The sequence below is a fragment of the Chiloscyllium plagiosum genome, chromosome 13 (assembly GCF_004010195.1).
Source record: "Chiloscyllium plagiosum isolate BGI_BamShark_2017 chromosome 13, ASM401019v2, whole genome shotgun sequence".
NCBI classification, from domain to species: domain Eukaryota; kingdom Metazoa; phylum Chordata; class Chondrichthyes; order Orectolobiformes; family Hemiscylliidae; genus Chiloscyllium; species Chiloscyllium plagiosum.
The window spans coordinates 11,936,117-11,962,239 of NC_057722.1; the positions used below are offsets into that span (position 1 = coordinate 11,936,117).

At 42.4% G+C, this 26,123-nt stretch overlaps 1 protein-coding gene across 1 annotated transcript in view; it reads right to left on the reverse strand.

Annotated features, from left to right (window-relative positions):
* Positions 1-18,322, reverse strand: part of klhl30 (kelch-like family member 30) — a 24,987-nt gene extending 6,665 nt beyond the window's left edge. Inside the window, exons 1-5 of the mRNA XM_043701885.1 lie at positions 18,179-18,322; positions 14,941-15,763; positions 7,002-7,164; positions 2,146-2,232; positions 955-1,110 (exon numbers count right to left, since the gene is read on the reverse strand). Of these exons, the coding sequence (XP_043557820.1) occupies positions 955-1,110; positions 2,146-2,232; positions 7,002-7,164; positions 14,941-15,714 (1,180 nt within the window). The 5' untranslated portion in view covers positions 15,715-15,763; positions 18,179-18,322. The remainder of the gene's footprint in view (positions 1-954; positions 1,111-2,145; positions 2,233-7,001; positions 7,165-14,940; positions 15,764-18,178) is intronic.
* Between the last annotated feature and the right edge of the window lie 7,801 nt (positions 18,323-26,123).

Genomic DNA, 26,123 nt, shown 5'->3' on the forward strand with positions numbered 1-26,123 from the left:
ATCCCATCCAACACCGCCTGCCCCCGACCCTGTCTAACACCGCTTCCCTGTCCGCCCGCAAAAGCCATCAAACAATGCCCCCATCGAGGGGGTTTGGCTGGTCCATAACAACACCCAGAATCCTGAAGTGTTCTCTGGTGTCTGTCCTCTGTCGCCCTCTTTCTATCAACTGGGAAATGATCAACCATCCTCACCTTCTGCCTTATTCTTCCTCTTGTTTCCCAGAACCACTTTTTACAATGTACACTGAACTACTCCCACATAGTGCAGTTTGTGAACATGGAGCTTGATCATGCCTAACCTCTCACAGTTACACAACCCCTAGAAAGTCAAAAATATTTCTTCAATTCTGTCAGTTTGAGTTATTATAGGTAGCGGAAAAAGCTTGAGTGGCCAACCTAGGCTCAAGGTTGTAAAGGATTTCTGAAGGGAATACTATCACTTGACCATTTCGCATTTGAGGGAAATCTAGAACAGTTTTAAAATAAGGAGTCTCCCACTTAACTTGGAGGTGAGGAGGAATTCCTTCTTTCAGAAGGACATTAGTGCTTGGAATTTTCTTCTCCAGCAACCAGCAGAGGCTGGGTCACTGACTATTCAATGTCACATTCAAGGCTGAGCGAGACAGGGAGTCAAGACAGCCAAGGGTAAACATGAGATGGGGGGGGGGCAATGGAAGGGAAAGTGGAGTTAAGGCCATAACCAGATCAGCCATGCTCTTACTGAATGGCTCAATGGTCTGAATGACCTCCTCCTGCTGCTATTTCCTATGCCTTTCTGAACTTGTACATCAGCATTTCACTACCAGAAGAAATAGACTTGGAAATTTATTTATGTTCTGGGATGGCCTAATGAGTACATCAATATGAAATAAAACATTGTGTTCGCAATGTTTCATTTGAGTGTTCACTTTATCCCATAACGTTACACTAAATGCAATCGCTGGCCTGCTACCTCCAACAGCATAGAGTTCTCCATTTAAAGCTGCTGTGCCGTGGTTGGTTCTGGACTTCAACATTGGAGCAATGGGTTTCCAGCTGCCTTCTTTGGAATGAAATTTCCAAGCTTGGGTTGTTGACCATGTGTCAGTCTTGCTGCCTCTGGAACCTCCTGGAAAGACAATAGCTGAATATTTACCAAGTAATTGTGACAAACATTTCAACAAGGCTTTTTAAAAACATTAGCCTTTTATTGACAGTATTCCATATATTCCCTGGGAGAGAAGGTACCTAAGACAGAGATTGATAACCTAACGATGATGATCCCATCACAAATTTCAAGAAGCCAATTGGAAGATCCAACCATTAACCTATCTGAGATTCCCACTGTTTCCACATCCTGCTCAGTTCTGTTTACTGATAGGATAACACAGGACCCATATCAGGCTGTGTGTATGGGCCCAAATCTTTCCCTTTTAAATGATTCATACTTCACAGCTTCCAGTCACCCAGAGACTCTTGCACTTTGTCTCCCTGAGATCCCCAGTTCATGCCCTGATCTGCCTACATTGGCAAGAATTACTTATCCAATATTCTCAGAATTGAACATCCAGCTCCTTCTATCTCATAAGACAGCAGATAAAGCAACAAACCAATCCTTTACAGTAAGTGGATGCTCCACAGAACAGATCAAATATTCCTATCATGGTAAAGCTCAGATTTAATATTAGGGTCAGGGCCACGTTTCATTTCCTGAGAGTTTGCCCAGAAATCCAAAGGGTAATCACAACCGTATTTCCAACTCAGTGAATACTGGGCCATTTTTCCTACTGGAGTACCCTCCCACCATTTGATGTTACAAACTCCCCTCTTGAAATCTGTAAATGTTTCTTAGCATTCTGACATCACGCTGGGATGTGTTCCTTTCAGGTTTGTATGGTGCTGTTTGTTCACTCAGAAGTACCACCAATATCCAAAGCACCTTTTAACTGATATCACCAAAAAATAAATTATTAATTATTCATCCAATTGATGTTTGTGGGTCCATCTGGCATTAACTGGCTGCTGCAGTGACCTCACTTAAAGGTAACTTATTTGCTGTGAAACAATGCGGGGCATCCTGAGGATGTAAGTGGTGATATACAAGTGCAAATTATTTCTTTCTTTCCCAAGTTTCCCCGAGCATTTCTTTAGACAGATATCTCACCAGTAACGTAGATGTCATTGTTCAAGGCTGTGACGGAGAATCCCCATTTGTAGTGATCCGGGAAGTCAGGAAGGACAGACCAGCGCTCTGTGGGCACAAGGTACCGGGTTATCAGCATCACCATCCTCACAACCAGGAGGCTGCAGGAGATTCTTCACTCACATCCCTGCACGTTAATCAGACCAGAGCACGGAAAGAAGCAGTTTGGTTTTTTTTATGTACGAACAGCAATCTGACCTGATTCCACTTTTCAGCTCTTGTCCTATAGCTTTTTAGGTTATGGCACTTCAAGTCCTTATCCAAGTACTTTATTTTTGATGGTATGAAAGCATCTGCCTCTAGCATCTGTTCAGGCAGAGTTCCAGCTCCTTTCTACCTGCTGGGTTAAAAGGTTCTGCCTCAAATCCCACCTCAATATCTAAGGCCCTTGGTTATGAATTCCTCAATCAAGAGGAAGAAGGTTGTCCTATCACAGAGAGCCCTCACAATGTTTTACACTTAATTAGGTCTCCGCTGAACCCTCTCTCTTCCAAAGAAAGCAACTCTCACCTATTCCAGTCTTTTATCATAACTGAGGGTCTCTAGTGGGGCGGCATGGTGGCTCAGTGGTTAGCACTGCTGCCTCACAGCACCAGGGTCCTGGGTTCGATTCCCGCCTGTCTGTGTGGAGTTTGCACCTTCTCCCTGTGGTTTCCTCTGGGTGCTCTGGTTTCCTCCCACAGTCCAAAGGCAGATCAGGTGAATTGGCCATGCTAAATTGCCCACAGTGTTAGATGTGTTAGTCAGGGGTAAATATGGGGTAGGGGAATGGGTTTGGGTGGGTTTCTCTTTGGAGGGGTGGTGTGGACTTGTTGGGCCGAAGGGCCTGTTTCCACACTGTAGAGAATCTAATCTAGTCCAGGCAACATCCTCATGAATTTCTTCTGTACTCTCTCTCATGGAATCATATCCTTCCTATAGTACGGTGGCTGCAAATGATTTCACAGTTATGGGCTAGCCTGGTGTTTATATCATTCCAGCGTAACCTCCCAGCAAACTGGCAATCGGCAGTGTAGTGCCTGGCAAGCCCAGGTAGGACTTTGCCCAGCATGGGTGAGACGATGCTCACTGTGGATGAGAGTGTGCCCAGCCCAGATGAGAGTGTGCCAAGTCCAGGTGAGAGTGTGCCAGGTCTGGGTGAGACGATGCCCACTGCAGGTGAGATTGTGCCCAGTCCAGGTGAGAGTGTGCCCACTGCGGGTGAGAATGTACCCAGCGAGGGGGAGAGTGTGTCCAATGCGGGGGAGAGCATACCCAATGCTGGTAAGAGCATGCCCAGTGCGGGTGAGACCATGCCCAGTCCAGGTGAGATCATGCCCAGTGCAGGTGAGAGGGTGCCAGTGCGGGTGAGAGTATGCCCAGCGCGGGATAGCCCAGTGTGGAGGGACTGCAGGCCTGTGGCTGAGGAAAGGACTATAATGTTTAACTTCTAGCTTTATGTCTTTTTCTACTTTATACTAAAAAGAATTGTAGTGATGACCTTTTTAACTTATTCCTTTTACCTTCTATTTTTGTTCCTTAAGATTTTGTGGAGAAAGTGAGGACTGCAGATGTTGGAGATCAGAGCTGAAAATGTGTTGCTGGAAAAGCGCAGCAGGTCAGGCAGCATCCAAGGAGCAGGAGAATCGACGTTTCGGGCATAAGCCCTTCTTCAGGTTCTTCAGGTTCCTGAAGAAGGGCTTATGCCTGAAACGTCGATTCTCCTGTTCCTTGGATGCTGCCTGACCTGCTGTGCTTTTCCAGCAACACATTTTCAGCCCTTAAGATTTTGTACCTTGGTACCTTTGTGCTTAAGATGGTGCCAGGAATAGCGACATTGTACATTTTTCACTGACTCTTGTACCCCTAGACTTGAGTACACCTGACCATAAAACCTAAATCTATATCTAAGTCTAAAATCCTGTGATCTGTGCCTTAGGCAATGTAGTTACGTACCCCGTAGGTTTGCTTGATCACTTGGTCTACATTGTCCAGCTATGTTCAGTAATCTGTGCACATACACTCCTAAGTATCTCCAGCTGCTCTATGCGTTTCAATATCCAATTTATTGTGTATTCCCTTGTTGTATTAGCCTTTCCCAAAAAACACTTCTCTGAATCTGATCATATATGTATACAAACTTTTATATCTTCTGCCCAGAAGCAGAGTGGAAGAGAATATAATTGGTGTGGAAGGGGTTTTTGATTATGTTTGTTGCTTTCCCAATGCAAGGGAAATATAGATGAAGTCAATGGATGCATGGCTGGTTTGAGTGATGAACTAGGCTCTGTTCACAACTCTCTGTAGTTTATTTCAGTCTTGGGAAGAGCAATTGCTAAACCATACCATACTGCATCCAGATAGGGTGCTTTCTTCAGTGCTGTCAACCAGTTTGTCTACTTCTGTAAAGAATATATTTTTGTTTTTCATAAATAAGTTAATTTTGAGTTTGTTAAAGAAACATGGTGAATGACTAATTCTGGATAACATTATTAAAAGGAAACCAATTTGACCATTTGGTGATTAAATCAAAGCATTTACGATAATGGTATAGTTTGCAGACTGGTGGTGATTAATTATCAGCACATTCCTTCCATCAGAGTGGTATCAATGAACAATCATTTGGCCGTTTTAAAAAAAATTCTACATTATATCTCCTGGAGCAGTTGAGAAACTGTTTGAAAATTGAATGGAAGAGGTGGCACAATGAGCAGCTCTGGGCAGTTGGGAATTTGAAGACTCAGATCCTTGAGTGCTTTCCTCTTAATCAGATCACAGGTTCCTTTCCTAACTGCCCAGATAAGCTGCAACCTGAAACATAAGCACTATTTCCTGGTTACTTGTTTGGAATCCTAATGCCCTGCTGTCTTGTCTTGGGACACTTTTGGAAGTGTTCCCTCAATGGGTTTCTCAAAACTGTTTCAAAGAATTTCTCTGAGTCAGGAGCTCAGATTTACTGTTCGACATATTCGAGGTTTGCCTGTGAATAACAAGGTTTGATGAGCCACTTCTTAGTTATAAGGAAACACTTCTACATTTAGCAAGCTGACACAACCATCAGTTGACATTTCACTTAAAACCTGATACCTGGTTTGGGCTTCTAGTGAGGAGCAATCTTTTTACACGGTGAGTTGTTTATCTGGAATGCATTTTACTGAAAGAACGATGGAAGCAGATTTAGTAGTAACTTTCCAAAGTGAAATTGAATTTGTCCTTCAATAGAAAATAATGTCAAGACCATGCATCTTTCGTTTTATTTTGAATTGTGGACTAAAACGGGAAAAGCACTGTTTTAAACCAAAGACAATGGAAGAAGTTGCTGAACTTTTAAAAGCAAGTTACCGGAACTCATTTTGATTTGTTTTTACACTGTTGCTTAGGGTAAGAGGGTTTGAAGGAGAAGCCATTGGATCCATGAAAGGGAAGGAGCTGTTTTTTTTCTCTTCAGTCAAGCTTGAAGAATGGTAGTTTATTTCACCCCACCGGTAGCTGCAAGTCCCTCATCATTTTATGAACTTCTATAAGGGTCACACTTCAGCCTCTGACACTCCAGGGAAAATAGCCCCAGCCTAATCAGCTCCATAGCTTAAACCTGCCAAACTGGCAACATCCTTGTAAATGTTTTCTGAACTCTTTCAAGTTTCACAACACCCTTCCTATAGCAGGGAGACCAGAATTGAACACAGTATTCCAAAAGTGGCCTAACCAATATCCTATCCAGCCGCAACATGACCTCCCAACTCCTATGCTCAGTGCTCTAACAAGTAAAGGCAAGCCTACCAAATGCTTTCTTTACTGTCCTACCTACCAAGACTCCACTTTCAAGGAACGATGAACCTGCACTCCAAGGTCTCTTTGTTCAGCAACACTACCCAGGACTATATCATTAAGTGTATAAGTCCTGCTCTGTCTTGCCTTTCCAAAATACAGCGCCTCACATTTATCCAAATAAATCTCCATCAGCCACTTCTCGGCCCATTGGCCTATCTGATCAAGATCCCGTTCCACTCTGAGGTAACCTTCTTCGCTGTCCACTACACCTCCAAGTTTGGTGTCATCTACAAACCTACTAACCCTTCCTCCTTTGTTCACATCCAAGTCATTTATATAAATGATGAACATCAGTGAACCCAGCACCAATCCTTTTGGCACAGGCCTCCAGTCTGACAATCAACCCTCTACCAACACTCTCTGTTTTCTATCTTCAAGCCAGGTAGAAGGCTTTGAATTAAAAGTCAGTTATTTCTTGACTTTCCCCACGATTTCTGAATCCAAATGGCTAATTCCCCCTATATTCCATGTGATCTACTCTTGCTGACCAGTTTACCATGAGAAACCTTGTGGAACACCTTACTGAATATATTTAATGAACTGGCCCCAACAGCTTCCTGTGGAAGAGAATTCCACAGGTCCACAACTCTCTGAATAAAGACGTTCTTCCTCATCTCAGTCCTGAATGCCTTACCCCTTATTCTCAGACTGTGATCCCCAGTTCTTGACTTCCCCAACATCAGGAACATTTGTCCCACCTCTAGCCTGTCCAGTCCTATCAGGATTTTATATGCTTCTGTGAGATTCTATGAATAGCTGGAAAACAACGCCCTCATCAATATCTAAAATATTGCATCATAAAAAGTGACATCCCAGTGTCTAAAACACAACTTAGTCCCAACGCCAAGCACACAATACATTAACTGGTCCCATTATTTGAATCCAGCATCATTCACCATAATTCCTATATCTAACAGACTAAAGCAGTCACAGTCACAAACACACCGCACTACAGAAGCCCATTGCCTAGCATACACCACACAATTCAAGCTCAAAGTGTAACTCACTCATCCTGATGTTGTAAAAAGCACAATTTTGTGACAGCATCTGGTTATCTTCATCTTCATCATCAAAATCATCCATTGCCCGTCCTCCAACCACCACCAGGACCTCCTGCAGCTTTTTGAGGCCAGGGTCATGTCTTTGCCAAGCAGATCCCTCTTTTTCAGTCTAACAGCAGAACACAAGAAAAGCCAGGGATTATAAACAAAGACAATTGTGCTCACTCAAAGTTTGATGGTCTTTTTTTCATCTTACTTACTTCTAGGTGTTTTTTTTTGTTGTCATATTTTGAATTACTCTAATGGCTGAACCCCAGTTACTGAGCTCTGCAACAGTGTTTATCCTTACATCGAGAAACAAGCTTCAAGGAATGTACCCAGGCACATGAACAGTACACTCAGGTTAGCATCAATGCAGTTGCAAAACTATCTGCTACTTTCATAAGATGTTACTCCACTCTTCCAAAATCTCACAAAGTGGATTACATGAAACTTTATATCAAATTTTAAAAATTGAAATGTATTCAATAAATAAAGAAGCCAAGAATGATTTAATAGTATAGATACAGTATAGATCATGCAGAGAGACAGTGGAGGTATTGGAATGTATTTTTTTGTTGCAGGATGCAGTAATAAAAATTTCAACTTTGTGAATGCACCTTTTTTAAAAAAATAATTGACTTTTAATTCAAATGAATCCAAAATTCTTGAATTTTCAAGATTCACAAAACATGTCTTCTGGTATTTCTGAAAAGCTAACTATTCTTCAAGAGATTTCCTGAACATTTCTAGTTAAAGAAGATAGTTTCCTAATATCTTGCTGAACAGTTACTCAGAAATCCCAAGTCTAGCCTACCTGATCCCACAAATTCAAACCACTGGTTACATGAAAACGCAACTAATCATCAAATCTGTGTATATTTGAAAATTGTGGTACAATCTCTCTCATGCTGATCACCACGGAGATGCACAACAGACAGGTCTGTTATGGAGTACCAAGGGCTTAGTCCACTTAGACTGCAGCTGTTCGAAAAGGTGACTTGGCACTACCTTCTCAATGGCAATTAGGGATATTCAAGAGTAGATGGTGGCCTAGTGAGTAATGTTACTGGACTAGCAAACTATTAGCCCTAACTAATACTCTTGGCATTCTTCATAGGGATATGAATTAAAATTCCATCATTGCAGCTTGTAGAATTTAACTTAGTCTTAGTAATGGTGACCATGAGGTTATCATTGATTGTTGTAAAAACCCATCTGGTTCTTTAATGGGAGGGAAACGTGCCATTCTTACCAAGGTTTAATTTACACTGTAACTCCATACCACAACAATATAAACTGCCCTCTGACAAGGCCGAGCAAGCCACTCAGTTATTCAGGATTTGGGCTGGTTAAAAATACAGGCCTTGCCAGCAACACTTGCACCTCATGAAAGAATAAAAAATAATTACTGGCTCACACCCACACAAAAGATTAATGAAACAAATGAAACTTTTTAAATATCAAAGTACATCAGTGAAGTCATCTTTGAAAGAGGGTTTTTTTGTTTCAACTTTGATTGCCACGTCCTCTCCAATTTCTGTACAACTTCTATATGGAAGGGTAAGAAGGACTTGCACAGATCATCATTCAAGAGTACAATCTGTGTTATATGACAATATGACAAATAACCAGTAAATCTGTATTTGCTGCACGTGGAATGTTGACTCTAGCATAGCTCCCTCATGTTCCTGAAATAGAACCACGGGTCTTTTCTTTAATATTTATTGCCCATTCCTAATTGCCCAGAGGGCAGTAAACAGTGAGCCACATTGCTGTGGGTCTGGAGCCATGTGCGAAGCCAGACCAGGTAAGGATGGCAGTTTCCTTCCCTAAAGGACATTGGTGAGCCATGTATTTTGTTTCTAACAATCAACAACTGCTTTATGATCATTATTAGACTTTTAGCTCCAGATTTTTATTGAACTCTAATTCTACTATCTGTAAATACAGGATTCGAACCCAGGTCCCCAGAACATTACCTAGGCCTCTGGATTAATGACCTAGTAATAATAACACTAGGCAATTGCCTCCCTATTTACATCCATCTGAGCCTTAATTTGGCAGCTCATCCAAAAGACGATATCTCCAATGAGTCATTAGCCTACTGACAAACTCAAGACCTGGTGTGTGACTTGAACTCACAACCGTCAAAGACAAAGAGTAACACCATTTAAGCTGACTATCAGTTGGTAATACAAATTGAATACATCTTAGGCGAACAGTGTACTTTGAGGCCAACTATAGGGCAGTCTACAGGGACCGTACCTTGTAAACACATAATAGGATGGTCCTTTCGAAGGTGCCAAACCTGTATTCACAATAATGTAATGTGACTGATGATGAAAGTATACATCTTCAAGAGAAAACAGGATCAAACCTTTTTTTTACACTCTCATGTTATAGTTGTTTCCCTGCCTCCTTGGAATGAGCTCTCAAAGAACCACTGACATCTACAGAGCTATTCTCCAACATAAATATTCATTCATTGACACTGTGAGGTTTTCAAATGCAACTATATCACACAAAACACTTGCACTTAATTGGTGACTGGCTAGCTTAGAGTTCAACCAAAATAGTAGATTACGCAATCAATGTGAAGTTGCTTCTTATAAGCTCAATCATGTAATGGAGGCTTTTGAGGGAATTTGGCTCAGGCAGCAATATTCTAATTCCTTCTCAGGTGGCGATAAATATTTTGGCATCTGAGACTGATGTGTGTTATATTGAGTTTCATGTGAGACTGTAGTACACGAAAGCTTTAGCACAGTCTCTGAAGATGTACAATCCACGAATGTCTTTACAGAACCTATTAATTTATTAGAATTTCAATTGCTACTTCATATTACCCAGACACTGTCAGTGATGAAGTAAATAGATAACTTTCTTTTCATTTTTCACATCTCTCTATCAGAGGTCAGCTTTACTAAGTCTGTCCTAACACTATGGGGGGAGGAGAGTTTTAACAGAGAATTGGAAATAGTTGTGGAGGGCAGGGAAGGAAAGGTCAAATTAAAATCATAAAATCTAATCTCAAAGGCAATGAGTGTGTCTGTTTCCATTTTAATTCTGTCAGATATTGGGACGTTCCACTATTTGTCTTGGAGAGTGAATCTGTATATGATATTTGACACTTGAATCCAGACCTTTCACTGATACTTTCAAGTTAATGTCTTTGGTATAGAGTTTCCAGGGTGTGCAGGCAACCCAGCAACTGAGTGTCTCAAACAGTCAAATTCAGCAGGTACATTATTTCCAAGGCACTGTTTGTGGATCAAGTAAAACAAGATCACTGGTCTTGAAAATCTACTGTCAGGGTTAACTTCCTGCACCACCCCTCCATCCTAAATCCACACTCCTCCCTGCTTCTCCCATTAGACCCATTTTCTCCTAGATGCCATAATTAAGACAGTTCCAAATGCAGTTTTTTTGCATACTAACAATTCCACTTCTAATCTGACTGTATGGGAGATGGGAGCGTTGAAAATAATAGAGATACTGTCGTTAGTGTCTGACCTCTCCGGTCCAGGATCTCTCTCCCACATGCAATCTCTCCTCCTCCCATCCTTGTTCTCCAAAAATACCATGGTCTTGATGCTCACAAATACACTTCCCTGAGTAAAATCCTTTCAGTTGCTCCCACATTTCCACCATGACTTCACCAAACGTGGGACACTGTTATACTTTTACTGGAAGGCAGGGATCATTTCCAAGAGATTCCTGGCTCTTTATTTATAATACTCAATCAAATTGTTTTTTAGACTTGTTTCTACCCTAGACTCTTCTGATATTTAATTTTATTCACAACTAAGGACATTTCTATCCCCTACAATCTCCGAAAGCTCCACTGTCTACTTGGACACAACTAACAAGATTTCTCACGCATTGTTTGCTTTTCAAATTGGTAATTATCAAGTTATTCTGGAACGTTTATTCCATCAGGCTATGTCTTAGTGTAATCAATTTTCTCTTCCTTTAACTTGAGGACCATATTCTCTCAATTTCAGGTCGAAACGGTTATGTGCTTCACAATGCTTGCATGATGATCCTATGTTCCAGATACTTGATCTCTTAGTCCTCTTCAGAACAACAATAATATGCATTTATATGGCACTATTTTAAAAAAAAAACAAGATGTTTCACAGAAATATATTAAAACACAGAGCCAAAGGAGAGGGCAATATGTGACCATGAAAAAATGTGGTCACAGAGGCGGGTGTTAAGGAGCACTTTAAATAGAGTAGAAAGGACAGGAGGGCTTCACACAGTGCAGGGCCTCTAAAGACAATCTAACAAAGATAGTGCAGAGGGGGTGGGAGTTACACAAGGTAATTCCAGCAGAGCAGTTGCAAGTCAGTTTCTAATATACTGACCAAAACTCCCCGAGAGTCAGGTAGCAGGTATTCCCTCAGGGATTCTCCTGATTAACCTCAGTAACTTAGTTAGACAGTTTCCCAACGGCACATTACCTTTCTGCTTAACTTCTATTTAAAATTGGAAGAAGGTAAAATGAGCTTCAGATTGAAAGCACATGGCAAATGTGCAAATGATTATAGAAACATCAGTGAGAAAACTTTGACTTTCACAACAGATTAGCAATAGTAATACCTTCACCACGAGTGGGTTGTGGAAAAGAATCATGACAGTATAATCTGTAGCTAGTATCTTTAGGACAGGGAGCCAGGAATAAAATGTCACCCAGGGTTGATGCTTCCATTGATGTCCAATGATTAATGTTAAAAAATATGTGCTCATCATAAACACAGAAGGACATTAATAAACATGTAATTGAGAAATGGACTTCCTTGGCAATGACTTCAATATAGCTAAGTGTAAGGTAGTGGTAGGATGAATGAGGACATTGGTGTCTCAATGTGCCAGACGGATGAAGGGACCTGGAGATGTAGTTAAACTCATTATTACAAGTCACAACACAGATTTAGAAGACTTGTAAAAGAGCAAACAAACCACTGGGAATAATTTCTAGAAAAATAGAAAGGGAGCTTATGTTAAAGTTGTAAAGAATATGGGTCAGATCGAACTTGAAATACTCTGAACAATTCTGCTCTCCATAAAATAAAGTGGTTATAGAGGTACCCAGGAAGATGTAAATAAAATTTCCAAAGAGAATACTAGTGTGAAGAGATTCTATCACTCAAGCAGAATTGGAGAGAATACAGCTTTTTTTCCATTGAAACAAAAACTGTGAGGGGGTGCCCTGATAAAAGTCTTCATGATGATGAAAGGATTTGATAAAGTACAAGTAGAGAAGGCAAGACCTGACCTAAGTACCATCAATATAAGATAGAACATGGAATTCTGTGGGACCTCTTTAACAAGAGAATGGTTAGAATGTGGTACTCACTATGACTGGAGTGACTGACATACATTCAATAGGCGCATTCAAGGAAACTTTTATAAGCACATCCTTTATGTATAGGAGTTGGGAAGACATGTTGAGGTTATATAGGGCATTAATGAGGTCTCTTCTGGAATACTGTGTCCGGTTCTGCTCGTCCAACTATAGGATATTTTCGAGCTGGAGAGGGTTCAGAAGAGGTTTACCATGAAGTTGCCCAGTGTTATAAAGAAATGCTGGATAGGCCGGGACTTTTTTCATTAGAACATAAGAGGTTGAGAGGCGATCTGATAGAAGTTTACAAAATAATAAGAGGTATAGATAGAGTTAGTGGTAGTTGTCTTTTCCCTAGGATGGGGTATTTCAAGACAAGGGGGCACATTTTGAAGGTGAGAGGAGGGAAATTTAACAAAGACGTAAGAGGCAGCTTTTTTACATAGACGGTGGTTCGTGTGTGGAATGAACTTCCTGAGGAAGTGGTGGATGGGGGTACAATTACAATGTTTAAAAGACATTCGGACAGAAACATGAAAAGGAAAGGTTTGGAGGGATATGGGCCAGGAGCAGGCAGATAGGACTAAGTTTAGTTTGGGATTACATCTGACATGGACTGGTTGGATGGAAGGGTCTGTTTCTGTGCTGTGTGACAATATGACTTTATGAGGAAGGAAGGAATAGAAAGATATATTGGAGGGGTTAGATGAACAGAGATGAATCTAATTTCATTAGATTCTGATAAGTGGGACTTCTGTCTGACAATCAGGGTTGGTCCTTCCTATTTCTGCCATGTCCCTGATTCAGCCATGACCTTACCCAGGTTCCCAGATTCTAGACCATTGTAGGACTCTACCACTTGAAGAAATGAAAAGCAGCATCAAAAAGACCACAAAAAGGCTCCAAAAGGCTTTTCCAGGATTAATGGATGAGGCTGGAACCAAGGCTGAGGCTTCCTGAAGGCAAGCAATCAAAGGAGAAGCAGGCTGTCACGGCACCCTCGCTATCCCGTTGACATGAGTGTAACTCTTCCCATAAGGCCACAGTTCACCTGATAGTCCCGAGGACAAGAAACCAGTGTCAGACAAGTGAGAAATGTGGCAGTAACCTATATTCCAACCCCTCTCTGCCATCCTCCACAGTCATTTGCATCTAGCAGGTAGGTGGTCCCAGCAGGAGTTGGGGAAGGGCCACGGGGGCGGGGAGATTTTGAGATTGTTGTGACTAGAATCACACAATCTCTCATCTCTTGCCCTCTGATAGCCTATCCAAAATTGGATTGAGGATGAAACTCTAACTTACATGGAAGCACAGTTCTGTCATTGCAAGCCTCTTCTAGCTGCTGGCTGAATTTGTATTCCCTGCAGGCTAGTCTAATGATTTTTGCAAGTAAATATCTGGCCAGTCATGTGCTAGGCACAAGTATATAATTTCAAGATACTTCCAGCACATTACACAACATTTATTGTAATTTAATAGCACAAACTGTTCATTCCTCCCTCTCATCTGACACGATCTATCCAAAACAATCTAAAAAGTTACTCATCTGCTAAAACCAGATATAGCAAAATAAAATGTAATTGCAGGAAGAATTATTTAGGGATCACCAAAACCTATCAGAACAAAACTCCAGTGACTGAGAATCATTGTAAAAGTAACTTGATTAGATTCCGACCTCTAAGTAAACATTAGGTATCAATTCTTTACACATAAACCACCCAGACTTTACCCTTTAATTCATTCTCAAATATCCACCAGTCACATATAAACCATTCAGATGAGTAAGTTTGATGACACAGCCTATAGCTCACTGTTAGGTATTCATTACAATTTGATAAAAAGAACACTTGAACTCTTCAATAAAATTTTAGTTTGTCACCCCAAACCAGCGAACAAGAACCTATCTTCATGCAGCAAAAACAGGAAGACATTCCAAGGTTCTTAATGGGAACATGACATAAACAAAATTTGATACAAAGTGACACGAGGAGATTAAAGGGCGGATGACTAATGAGCATTAAAAAGGACAAAGGTGGGAGGGAAGGGGTTAGTGAGGGCATTGGGGATCTTCAAATTTAAGGGATCAGAATGGGAAATACGTGGATGCCCTGGTGGTTGTAAAACTTCAGGAATCTATCAGAGATCGGGAGAGACCAGGCCAAGGAGGGATACAGGATCAAAGGTGACATTTATAAAAATTGAAATGATGCCAAACAGGGAGCCAATGTACAACAATGAATGTAGTGATAGTACTGTACCTCTGGACCAGGAGGACTGGGTTCTAAGTCCCACCTATTCCAGAAGAGTGCAATAATATCACTGAACAGGTCAACTAGAATATAGTTTTTTTGTAGAACGGGGTGAACAGCACTTAGTATGAATGAGCAAACAGGCAGGACTTTGGATGAGCTCAGATTTATGAAGGGCAGAAAATGGATTTGCAATCAGCCACATATTGGGATAGCCCATTATTCAATGTTTTGACCATTCCCCACTGAGCTGTTTCTGTTTTCCCAGTTGAATCACAGCCAGCCACCACTGAGAGGCACATACCTTGCTGCGAAAGCCCTCTATCTGCCTCCTGCAGGGCTCGCACTCCTGGATGAGCTTGTCAGGCAGAAGCTGGTCTCTCAGATATTCCACGGAGAGCAGGGGCAGGTGGACCAGCTCGAAGAGTTCGGGAAGCAGGCGACTCCTCTGCGCCTCGTCGTGTCGGATCCAGCGGAGGAGAGCCTGCACCAGGGACTGCTCCTCTTGGATCTGTAGCAACTCTGCACCGAGGTAGCCCAGCAGCCTCTCGCTGCCCAGCAGGAGGAACTCCTCACTTTGGGACACTGCCTCAAAGTTTTCCAGGAGGAAGGAGCGGGCTTTGGCAATGACCTCCGGACAGCCATACAGCTCACCGAGCTCATAGATTCCCAGGCAGTTGGTAGGGTCGATCTGGTGCTGGAGATAGCGGCTGCACACTTTCTGGACACTGCTGAACTGCAGCAGGTTGGCGGTCTGGGTCAGGGATTCCACGTTCTGCTGGTTGATGGTCAACTTGCCTGTGTAGGCGAATTCGATCAGGCTCTCTACGGCAGCAGGCTCCAATTCCTTCAGCTCCACTCTCGCTGAGATGCTCTCGACAAACTCCCCGCTGAACATGGCATGGAAGTAGACGCTGCAGAGGGCCAGCACGCTGCGGTGGCACGGGAACTCTCGGCCGCCCACCAGGAGGGTGACATCTGAGAGCTTGGGATTGGAGCGCAGCGCCCGCAGCCCCTCCAACACGCTCTGCGGGTGCGAGGCCAGGCAGAAATCCAGGTCATCCACGTTCCGCACCATTCCCACTCCACTGGACCACGGACACGGCGTTTGCAGATAAGGTGTGATCCTGGGGCAGAGATATGTATGTTTCAGTTACAGTCCAAGGATATTCATAGACTCATAGAATCCCTAAAGTGCAGAAGCGGACTATTTGGCCCATCTCATTCACAACAACCCTCCGAAGAGCATCCCACCCTATCCCGTAACTCCAGGTTTCCCGTGGCCAATCCACCTGACCTGCACATCTTTGGCCACCTATCTTATCAATATCCCTTATATTGGCTTGCCCCACTTTTGGAGGTCCCAGTCTCCGCCATAGAACTATAAAAAGTCTACGGTGTGGAAGCAGACCATTTGGCCCATGGAGTCACACTCTGAAAAGCATCCCACCTAGACCCACAACCTCACCCTGTCCCTGTAACCCTGCAATTCCCATGGCCAATCCACCTGACCTGCACAACTTTGGACTGTGGGTGGAAACCGGAGCACCTGGAGGAAAGCCACGCAGACATGGGGAGAACGTGCAAACTCAGTTGAGCTGGTTTCTGCTGAGGCACCACTGCAGGCTGCTAGTGCAGTGTGCCTGAGGGATTGCACAGAGGGACTAGTGGCGGTATTGGCAACACAGCCTCAGTGGGCCCACCTGTAATGTATGATTCAATGATAATTGCAAGATTGACAATGTTAGCAATCAGGTGGTGGAGAGTGTTGTAAGGCACCATATAGATTAAGCGCAAGGGGATGCCCCATAGTAACAAAAATATACCCCAAGATAGCAATCGTTTGAACAGATAGTCTGCTTATTACCATATCTATGTTTTCCGGGAGCTTGCTGTGAACTGTTTCAGTGGTATTGTTACAATATAGAGTCACAGAGTCATAGAGATGTATAGCATGGAAACAGACCCTTCGGTCAACCTGTCCATGCCAACCAGATATCCCAACCCAATCTAGCCCCACCTGCCAGCATCCGGCCCATATCCCTCCAAACTCTTCCTATTCATATACCCATCCAGACGTCGTTTAAATGTTGCAATTGTACCAGCCTCCACCACTTCCTCTGGCAGCTCATTCCATACACGTCCCACCCTCTGTGTGAAAAGGTTGCCCCTTAGGTCTCTTTTATATCTTTCCCCTCTCACCCTAAACCTATGCCCTCTAGTTCTGGACTTTCGACTATTTACCCTATCCATGCCCCTCATAATTTTGTAAATCTCTATAAGGTTACTCCTCAGCCTCTGAGGCTTCAGGGAAATCAGCCCCAGCCTGTTCAGCCTCTCCCTATAGCTCAAATCCTCCAACCCTGGCAACGTCCTTGTAAATCTTTTCTGAGCCCTTTCAAGTTTCACAAAATCTTTCCGATAGGATGGAGACCAGAATTGCACGCAATATTCCAACAGTGCCCTAACCAATGTCCTGTACAACTGCAACATGACCTCCCAATTCCTGTACTCAATACTCTGACCAATAAAGGAAAGCATACCAAACGCCTTCTTCACCAATCCTATCTACCTGTGACTCCACTTTCAGGGAGCTGTGAACCTGCACTCCAAGGTCTCTTTGTTCAGCACCACTCCCTAGGACCTTACCATTAAGTGTATAAGTCCTGTTAAGATTTTCTTTCCCAAAATGCAGCACCTCGCATTTATCTGAATTAAACTCCATCTGCCACTTCTCAGACAACCCTCCAAAAAGACTTCACTGACTGTGAAGCAATGTGGTTATGAAAGGCATTACATCAATGCAATTTTTCTCTTATATTTGAACTCAAAGACCCCAGATTCTGGATCCAATGGCTGCCCCTGCTATGTGTCCAGCTGACCCACTTCACAACGCATGCTGTATGAGGCCAGGCTCAGTTGTGATGCTTCATGCGGTTAAATAACTACCAAGGGAGAGATCACATCTGAAAATTAGGCCTCTACATAATGCCCAAGAGGGCAGATGGTGCCACAGTGACCAGTAAAACGGTCATGTTTCAAGGCATTGTTCCATAATTTGTCACTTATACAACAATGATAACTGGGTAAGCCTGTCACATAGAGTCCTGTCATACAGAGATCACCCTATCACAGGTTGTGAGAGAGTGTCCTGTCACAGACAACGTCCTGTCTAAGAAAATCTGCAACAAAATCTCCTGAGTACACCCTGCCTCACATTGCGCCCTACTAGTTGGTCTGCAGTCAGTTTCAGGGAAGCATTAAGATTCAAGGCAGATTAAACAGAGAAGAAATTGAGTCAACAGGAACAAAATCGTGATCAGCAGGAGGAGGGAAAACACCACTCCAACACTTGGGCCTGAGTTACTGTTAACTCTCGGCATCTGCTCAAATGATAATGACGGCTAACAAAACCTCCAAAATATTCTGCTCTCTGAGTGAGCAGTTATATTTTGAGATCTCTCACACAAACAGTGCAGCATGACTATTTAACCTTTACCAATTGCTCTTGTCTCCCCTTGAACTCAAAAGGTGAAACTTACCCAAGCTCTTCTTGGAAATATTAGAGACACACCCAATTGGATTTCCTCACCAAATGAAGGTTTGATTCAGAGTAACACAGAAGGTTTGCACAGGAACGGAGCTGGGCTCAGGAGGCGAGTGTGGGTTATTGTGTCTTCACGCAGGCTGTCATGTTCCTGCTGTGTTGAGCTATATTTATCCTCTCCAGGCACACAGCACTGCGCTGGCTATCTGCCCTCCCACCCGGCCACCTGTTCTTAAAGCAACACTTCAGTCAGACAATATCATGTAACACCAGCAAGCCACTTATTTCAACATATAATAGAAGCAAATATGCTTTCACTTTAACAAATGAGGCTCTTGACCTTATATGCTGGTGACCATGATTCATTTCACTCAATTTTCAGGGGCAGTCAGCTTTAATTTTGTTATTGAACACATCCACACATCCCCCACACATCCCTGGATGTCAATGCGGCACAGGAGTCCTGGAAAACCAACTAGTTCTGGACAACAAACAGGGATTTTCGGAATGTCCAGAAGGGTCCCTGGACCCAAAACGATGATTCTGTGTTCTCTCCACAAAGAAAGGAAGGTGATCTGCCACTGGTATTATCACTGGATGTTAACCCAGGAATGTTACAAGGAGCCGGGTTCGAATCCTGCCTCGGTAGGTGATGGAACTTGAATTCAATATAAAGAAATGAAATCTGCAACTAAGAGTCTGATGATGACTATGAATTGGTTGTTGGAAAAACCCATCTGGTTCATTAATGACCTTTAGGGAAGGAAACTGCCATCCTTACCTGGTCTGGCCTACATGTGACTCCAACAAATTGGTTGACTCTTAACTGCCCTCTAGGGCATTTCAGGATGAGCAATGAACACTGGCCTAGTCAGTGACACCATCAGCCTGCAAATGAATAAAAATAAAGATGCTGCCAGACTTGCTGAGTTTCTCCAGCAATTTCTGTTCCGGTTGTTAGGAATTTGCATCTGCTCGCCACTTCATATAATCAGAAATATGGAATACCAACTCATGAGGACAAATTAGGCAGGGTGATCAGAGGCTGAGTCAAAAAGTCAGCTCTTCAATAAGATGTGTAAGCCTCAGAAGCTCCAGATATAATCAGCTGAAGGGGAATTGGGGGCTTCACAAAGAGTCAGAGACACAGGGAGATGGCAGGTTAGGGCAGGAGTTGCTAGTACAGTTTACAGAATAGGAAAGAGAATTAAACATGAGGCTGAGAATTTTAAATTGGAACAATGGGCATGGTGAGAAACCAATATACACCAGAGTCTAGACTGCGCTGAATTTTCCTGAGGGTTGATGTTGGGAAACCAGTATGGGATTAAAGGGTCTTGTGACATTGCATCATTTCCTGATATGATTAGCATATTAAACAAATCTAATTCAGCCCTTAACGATCTTACCTTGTAACAGGACAAAGGACCATAACAGGTGATTATTTCCAGTGCTTGGACACAAAGATAATGTGAAAGTATCTGGCGGGCCTGCTTCCTGTGATTACATTGCCAGTGGAGCATAGCAATGACCAAGACCTTTCCACTTCCATTCACCCAGCGGCTCAGTGTAAGTAGTATGTTGTTCAGTTCCCTGACTTCAGAAAAATGTCAAGGTTCATTCTGAGCAGCTCCGTGATGCAGGACTTTGTGCTCTACGGTGTGTTCCCCAGGATGCATTCCGAGTCAAACATCACACTGCATCTGGAGGACCATCAACTTGGTGAAAGACATTCTTTGGTCTGCCCGAGACTTGTTGGTCTTCCAGAGCAAGGGGATGACCTCAACCAAGTGTTGCAGACTGGCATGTTCCAAGTCCAGGACCACTTTCTGAGGGACTCACTAAAGCTTGGGATAGCTGCTCCAAAGGCACTGTGGGGAAAGACCACTGTCTAAGGTTAAATGGGGGTCAGTTCAAGACCCTCCTAGTGCTTCAAGTGCATATAACCATAGTCTTGTATGTGAAGAGAGGTCTTTGGTTTGTTTGGATAGAGTCAAACTCCAATATCTGTTTGTTTCCTTGATATGATACTGCACAGGAGCGAACTGCATTTTGTGACTATGTGTGTATACAAAGATAATTTTTATGAACAAAGAATATTTTTGAAATAAAACAAACAGGTTAAAAGAATTGTACTTTTAGATTCAAAAGCTGGGAGCTTCATTGAGTGTATTTCTTGCTGCTCTCCATGTGACTGTCGGAGTGGGCCAAATCTTCTAATTTCTGGATCATCAGAAACCGGTAATGTGAACCAAGATGTGCGTCAGAACCCATTGGAAATGTCAACACACTGACACCATGAGAGTTGCTTGGGGAGGTTAACCTTCCAATGGGCAACGCTGCAAAAAAAGTCCACAAATTAGAGTCGGAGACTTTAGGAAGCTGATGCACTTAACTCGGTACTCACCCATTCACACATTCATCCACAGGGGGTGTTTCCAGTCCAATCACTGTGTCCAATCAGACACAAGAGTTCCCAGACTTGAGCCATTGTAGATTGGTACCTGACTCCAGTGCAGCAGTAATTCGAGTCAAGCTGGGAAAATAATCAGATTCTTGCCTTTTGTGAAGTAATCAACCAAGAAACCCACCATTCACTCCATGTGACACATCTTGAATCAACTATATTTTGATCTTTCTTTGCTGGTCATGTATCCACAGAAGGATGTGCTGACTGACAGAAATCTTGCTGGCTCCTTTAAAGTGACTGTGCTCTGGGAAAGGCTTGCAATCACTGTGTTCCACCCCAACACCCCCCCAACACCCACCCCCCACCCAACTCTTCTCCAGTCCTTCCCTCTGCACAATCTTTGGATTGTGAAGTATTTCAGTTGTTATCTTGGTGCTATATTTGAAAGAATGTTGAAGGTCCTTTGTAAACGTTGCTGTCAGTGGTGCTGCCTAATGTTCATGCCCTTGATCAGACATTCGATTGAGTGTTTCCAACCCCATCCTCTTCCACCTAACCAACAAGCAGCCTGCACTCTGTTTGATTTGGAAAGGCCAGATAGCAACCTGAAGCTAAGTTGATCCCACCAGCCGCAGATGAGACCCTTAAATCATCTTCTGTTGGCCATTTAAAAGACTCACTTCATGGTGGAGCTAGAACTGGGTATTCCACCATTCCATTAATTAAATACCCTGCCTTCCTCCCACCTCGCCACCTCCAGCAATACCTTTAATTTGCAAAATTAGCTTTTATTTCCATGTAATTTAGTTTCATTTTTAACTTGGTGGACTGTACTTCATAAAGAAACCTCTTTCACAAACCATGGCTTAATGAGGAAAATAGTCATTCATTAGATATCGACATGAAAATTGATCCAAGAGTTCTGAAAATATTATGGGTTTAAGCTCAAATTAGAATTGCTAAAATGATGGAGTCCATTGTGGACATGTAAAATGCTTGACTTTCATGAATTCCATAACTAGTCTTATACTCATTGTCTGAAGCTCGTTGGGAAGACTGGTAGTAAGGATCCAAGAAGATTCCAGTTCAGAAAACCCCATCAGGAAGCAAAGGATGATAATGGGGCAATAATTGTGAAGCTGTGTCTCTTTTTGCTCTAAAGCATCTTATTTTCAAAAGTTCTTTCTAACCAAGAAACATATTTCTGGGACTGGAATTTGTCAAGAATAGGTTTCATCAAATACTATCCAACGTTGAATGATATTCGATTTCTGTGTACCCTTAATTTAACTTAACTTGGTGTTCAAATTGTTTCTCCAGACTTGTTGCTATAATATTCAATCCTCTGCTGTGTGGTGTTTTGCAAATCATGGCCCAGTTAAATCAGCAAGTGTTCAAGTGATCTTTTTGAGAGTCCTTTTTGTCTCAGGTATTGGCTGGAGTCAATTTAGTGTCATTAAGTGTTGACTACATATTTCCTTGCAAAGGACAACATCCATCTTTGTATTCTAAAGTTAACACATCATATGAGTAGGTCTTGCATGGTGGAAGTAAAGGAAAGGTTAATTGACATAGGAGTATATTTCACCAATGTTCACCATCAAAATCGTGCAAACATTTACAAGACCAGGTTTTCATTCACATCCTCTCTGAGCCAGTCCCCTGAACCTTTCTCTGAAAATGATTAGATTTTAATAGATTTACATTTGTACTTGAACCTCCGCCCTGCCTAGATTTAGATTAGGCAAGTTAACATTGATACCTTACGTGTAACGAATGCCCAACTTGGTCAAAATATTTTAGTTTTGGATTACCTTTACCATAATTGAAGTAAAGTACTCTTTCTCCCTCTTTTTCTATCTTGTTACGATTGACATTTTTTATCACACTATGTTTTTGTGCCTGTTTGATCAGCATTTCAGGTCAAAAGCAAATTAATCTTGCAGGCATTATTTTTTAATTTGCTACATGCTGAGAGACATGCTCCTACTTGCTAAATGTATATCTTAAATTTGAAACAGCAATGTACAGGGTATTATCATTTAAAAAGAGATTGAGAATGTGCAGTAGCTTGATTCAAAGTTTGTTGAATAGCCGAATAGATCAGTGTGCATTTAGCATCCCTATCTTAGCTACATGCTGAGCAGTATTTCTTTAGGCTGCTTATTACAGGCTCATGTGCTCATCCCAAAGACTCTAGGTAACCTATGACAAGTGCAGCTTCTTCCGTATTCCCAGCGGGTTTCATACATTCTCAGTTGTGTTTTCAGTAAAATGAGAAGCTCTATCAGATTCTGTTGTAAATGGCAAACACCATCAATCAAATATACAGCTGTTTTATAGCATGGAATTAGTTTCAGCTATGTCACTGGCAAATACTTGATCCATTTGGTGAATAAACACAGAATTGGAAGCAAATATTCCTTCGGTCTAGAGAAGATAGTAAACTGAAGGAAGATAAATTTGTGATATCTGATCAAGTGTATCCCAGGACATTGTGGAAAGCTAGGGAAGAAATTGTGGGCCCTAGCAGAAATATTTCTATCATCAACAACCACAGGTGTAGTGCTGGAAGACTAGAGGGTGGCTCATGTTGTGCCACTATTTAAGAAAGACTGCAAAGAAAAGCTAAGAACTACAGACCAGTGAGCCTAACATCATTAGTAGGTAAGTTATTGGAGGGAATTCTGAGAGACCGGATCTACATGCATTTGGAAAGGCAAGGACTGATTAAGGATCGTCAGCATGGCTTTGTGTGTGGGAAATTGTGTCTCACCATTTTGATTGAGTTTTTGAAGAGATGACCATGAAGGTAAAGTGGTAGATGTTATCTGCATGGATTTTAGCAAGGCCTTTGACAAGGTTCCACACGGTTAGCAAGGTGAGATCACCTGGGATCCAAGGAGAGTTAGCTAATTGGATGCAAAATTGGCTCGAAGGTAAGAGACAGAAAGTAGTGGCAGAAGCTTGTGGTTGAGACTGGAAGCCTGTGACCAGCAGTGTACTGCAAGGATTGGTGCTAGTTCGTTATTTATATAAACAACTTGGATGAGAATATGGGAGGCATGGTGAGTAAGTTTGCAGATGACACTGAAATTGGTGATATAGTGAACAGTGAAGGTGGCCATCTAAAAATACAATGGGATCTTGATCAACTGGCCCAGTGGGCTGAGAAGTGGCAGATGGAGTTTAATTCAGATAAATGTGAGGTGTTACATTTTGTTTGTGTTACCAAAATTAGTCCTGGTAGGACTTACATGGCTAATGGTAGGGCCCTGGGGAGTTTTGGTGAACAGAGAGGTGTAGAAGTACAGGTACACAGTTCCTTGAAAGTGGCATCACAGGTTAGTGAAGAAGGCATTCGGCATGCTTGCCTTTATTGGTTAGTGCATTGAGTACAGGAATTGGGATGTCATGCCCATGAGATTGGTAAGACAGTATTTGGAGTACTACATCCAATTCTGGTTGTCCTGCTATAGGAAAGATGGTATTAAACTATAAAGGGTGCAAAAACAGATTTACTAAGATGTAACTGAGTGTGGAGGTTTTGAGTTATAGAAGAGGCTGGATAGTTTGGGACTTTTCTCCCTGGAGCTTAGGAGGTTGAGATTAATCTTAGGAGGCTGAGGTTTGGAGGTTAAATCATTTAGAGTTTTATAAAATCATGAGGGGCATAGTTAAGGTGAATAGCCAAGGTCTTTTCCTGAGGTAGGGGAGAATATGGGTTTAAGGTGAGAGGGAAAAGATTTAAAAGGTGCCTGGGGCTACATTTTCGCACAGAGAGTGGTGTATGGAATGAGCTGCCAGAGGAAGTGGAATCTTGTTGGTTATTTTTCATTTGGGGATCAATCAGTACAATTGGCCATTTCCCCACAGGGATCATAACAGAATTGAAAATCTTACTCCAGATGAACCAAAATAGTCACTTGACAACTGAAGGATGAATGATGGAGCTTTTTGTGGACTTGATGATAGGAAGAAGTAGGAATTACTCAGGGTAATGGCAACTGCCATGGAACACATTTTCTACAAAATCAGCTTTCACAAAAATAATTTATTTGCATGAATAGTAGAGCATTACAATACGATAATTATTAATTAGACTGAACTTTCATCAGCAAACATTCATTTATGTTCAGTTCAGCTGCTGCAATCCTTAGTTTGTTGTGTTGACTTAGGGCCACAGTAATTTTTCAGTAAATCACTCCTCAAAAAGATTTCAGGCTTCCCTCAGAACCAGAGAAGAGGTTATGAGAGAGAATGAAAGAGAACGAATATCCTGTTTACTTAAATTCAGTCTGTTGGACTGAGTGAGAGGAAGGCCTGGGCTGAGAATATGCATGTGTTTACAGGGTTGGTAAAAAGAGGGCTTCATGGCACTATGAATGTGAGCATATGTATGTGAGCATGAAGATTTTATCTAAGGGAATCCTAGTGTGAGGATAGGGAGGGGGAATGGATCTGAATGGGTTACTCTACAGAGGGTCGGTGTGGATTTGTTGGGCCGAAGAGCCTGCTTCCACACTGTAGGAATTCTAATTCTTATTTTTGAAATTTAATCTGAGTCGTAATGCCTGAAATAAAGCAACTAATTTACACACAGCAAGCTCTCACAGAGAGCTAATGACTGATAATCAGCTTTTTGATGTTGATTGAGAGATGAATATTAACCAGGCCAATGAGAATATCTTCCCCTGCTCTTGCTTGAAATATTGCCAGATGTACAAGTGCGATGGAGGCTGATTGTCAGGTCTAGGCTCTGCCAGGATGTGAGCGTGCGGAAACCCTGTTAAAGGAAAGCCGGGTTTGAGGATGCTGCTAGGAAGGCACTGTGGGAGGAGACACCATCATCACCATAGAGACAGACAAGGCCTTCAGGAAAGGCTGTTGTGAAAACTTAGGAGAAAAGAATGTACAGAGCTATTGCAAAAGGAGTGGGATTCATTGGACACATTCTGAAAGAACTGGCATGGAAATAAACAGCCTCCTTCAGTGATTCTATGTTTGTGAGAAAGGTATGGTATAACATTGAATACGAAGAAGACCCTGTACTAGAAAGTAAGTGTGTCAGAATGTCAACACAAGGCTAAGAGTCTCAACAAGACCAAGTTACTCTCTGATAAACCAGTTGACCCTGTTCTTCCCCCGGCTGATTTCTTTCTGTCTCAACACTATGCACTCTCCCTTCATCCAATCTTTTCTTACGCTCATCAAGGACTCATTCATTGCCACAGAGTGCAGTGGAGGCTGGGACGCTAAATGTCTTCAAGGCAGAAATTGATAAATTCTTGATGTCACAAGGAATTAAGGGCTACAGGGAGAATGCGGGTAAGTGGAGTTGAAATGCCCATGATTGAATGGCAGAGTGGACTCGATGGGCCGAATGGCCTTACTTCCGCTCCTATGTCTTATGGTCTTATCTGACCCTCTCTACAATGGCAAGTGGCAGTTTCTCAGCCCTAATCTCATCCTTTCTGTTTAACACAATCTCCCCTCCCCAGCCCTCACCTGACAATCTGAGGGCTCTCTG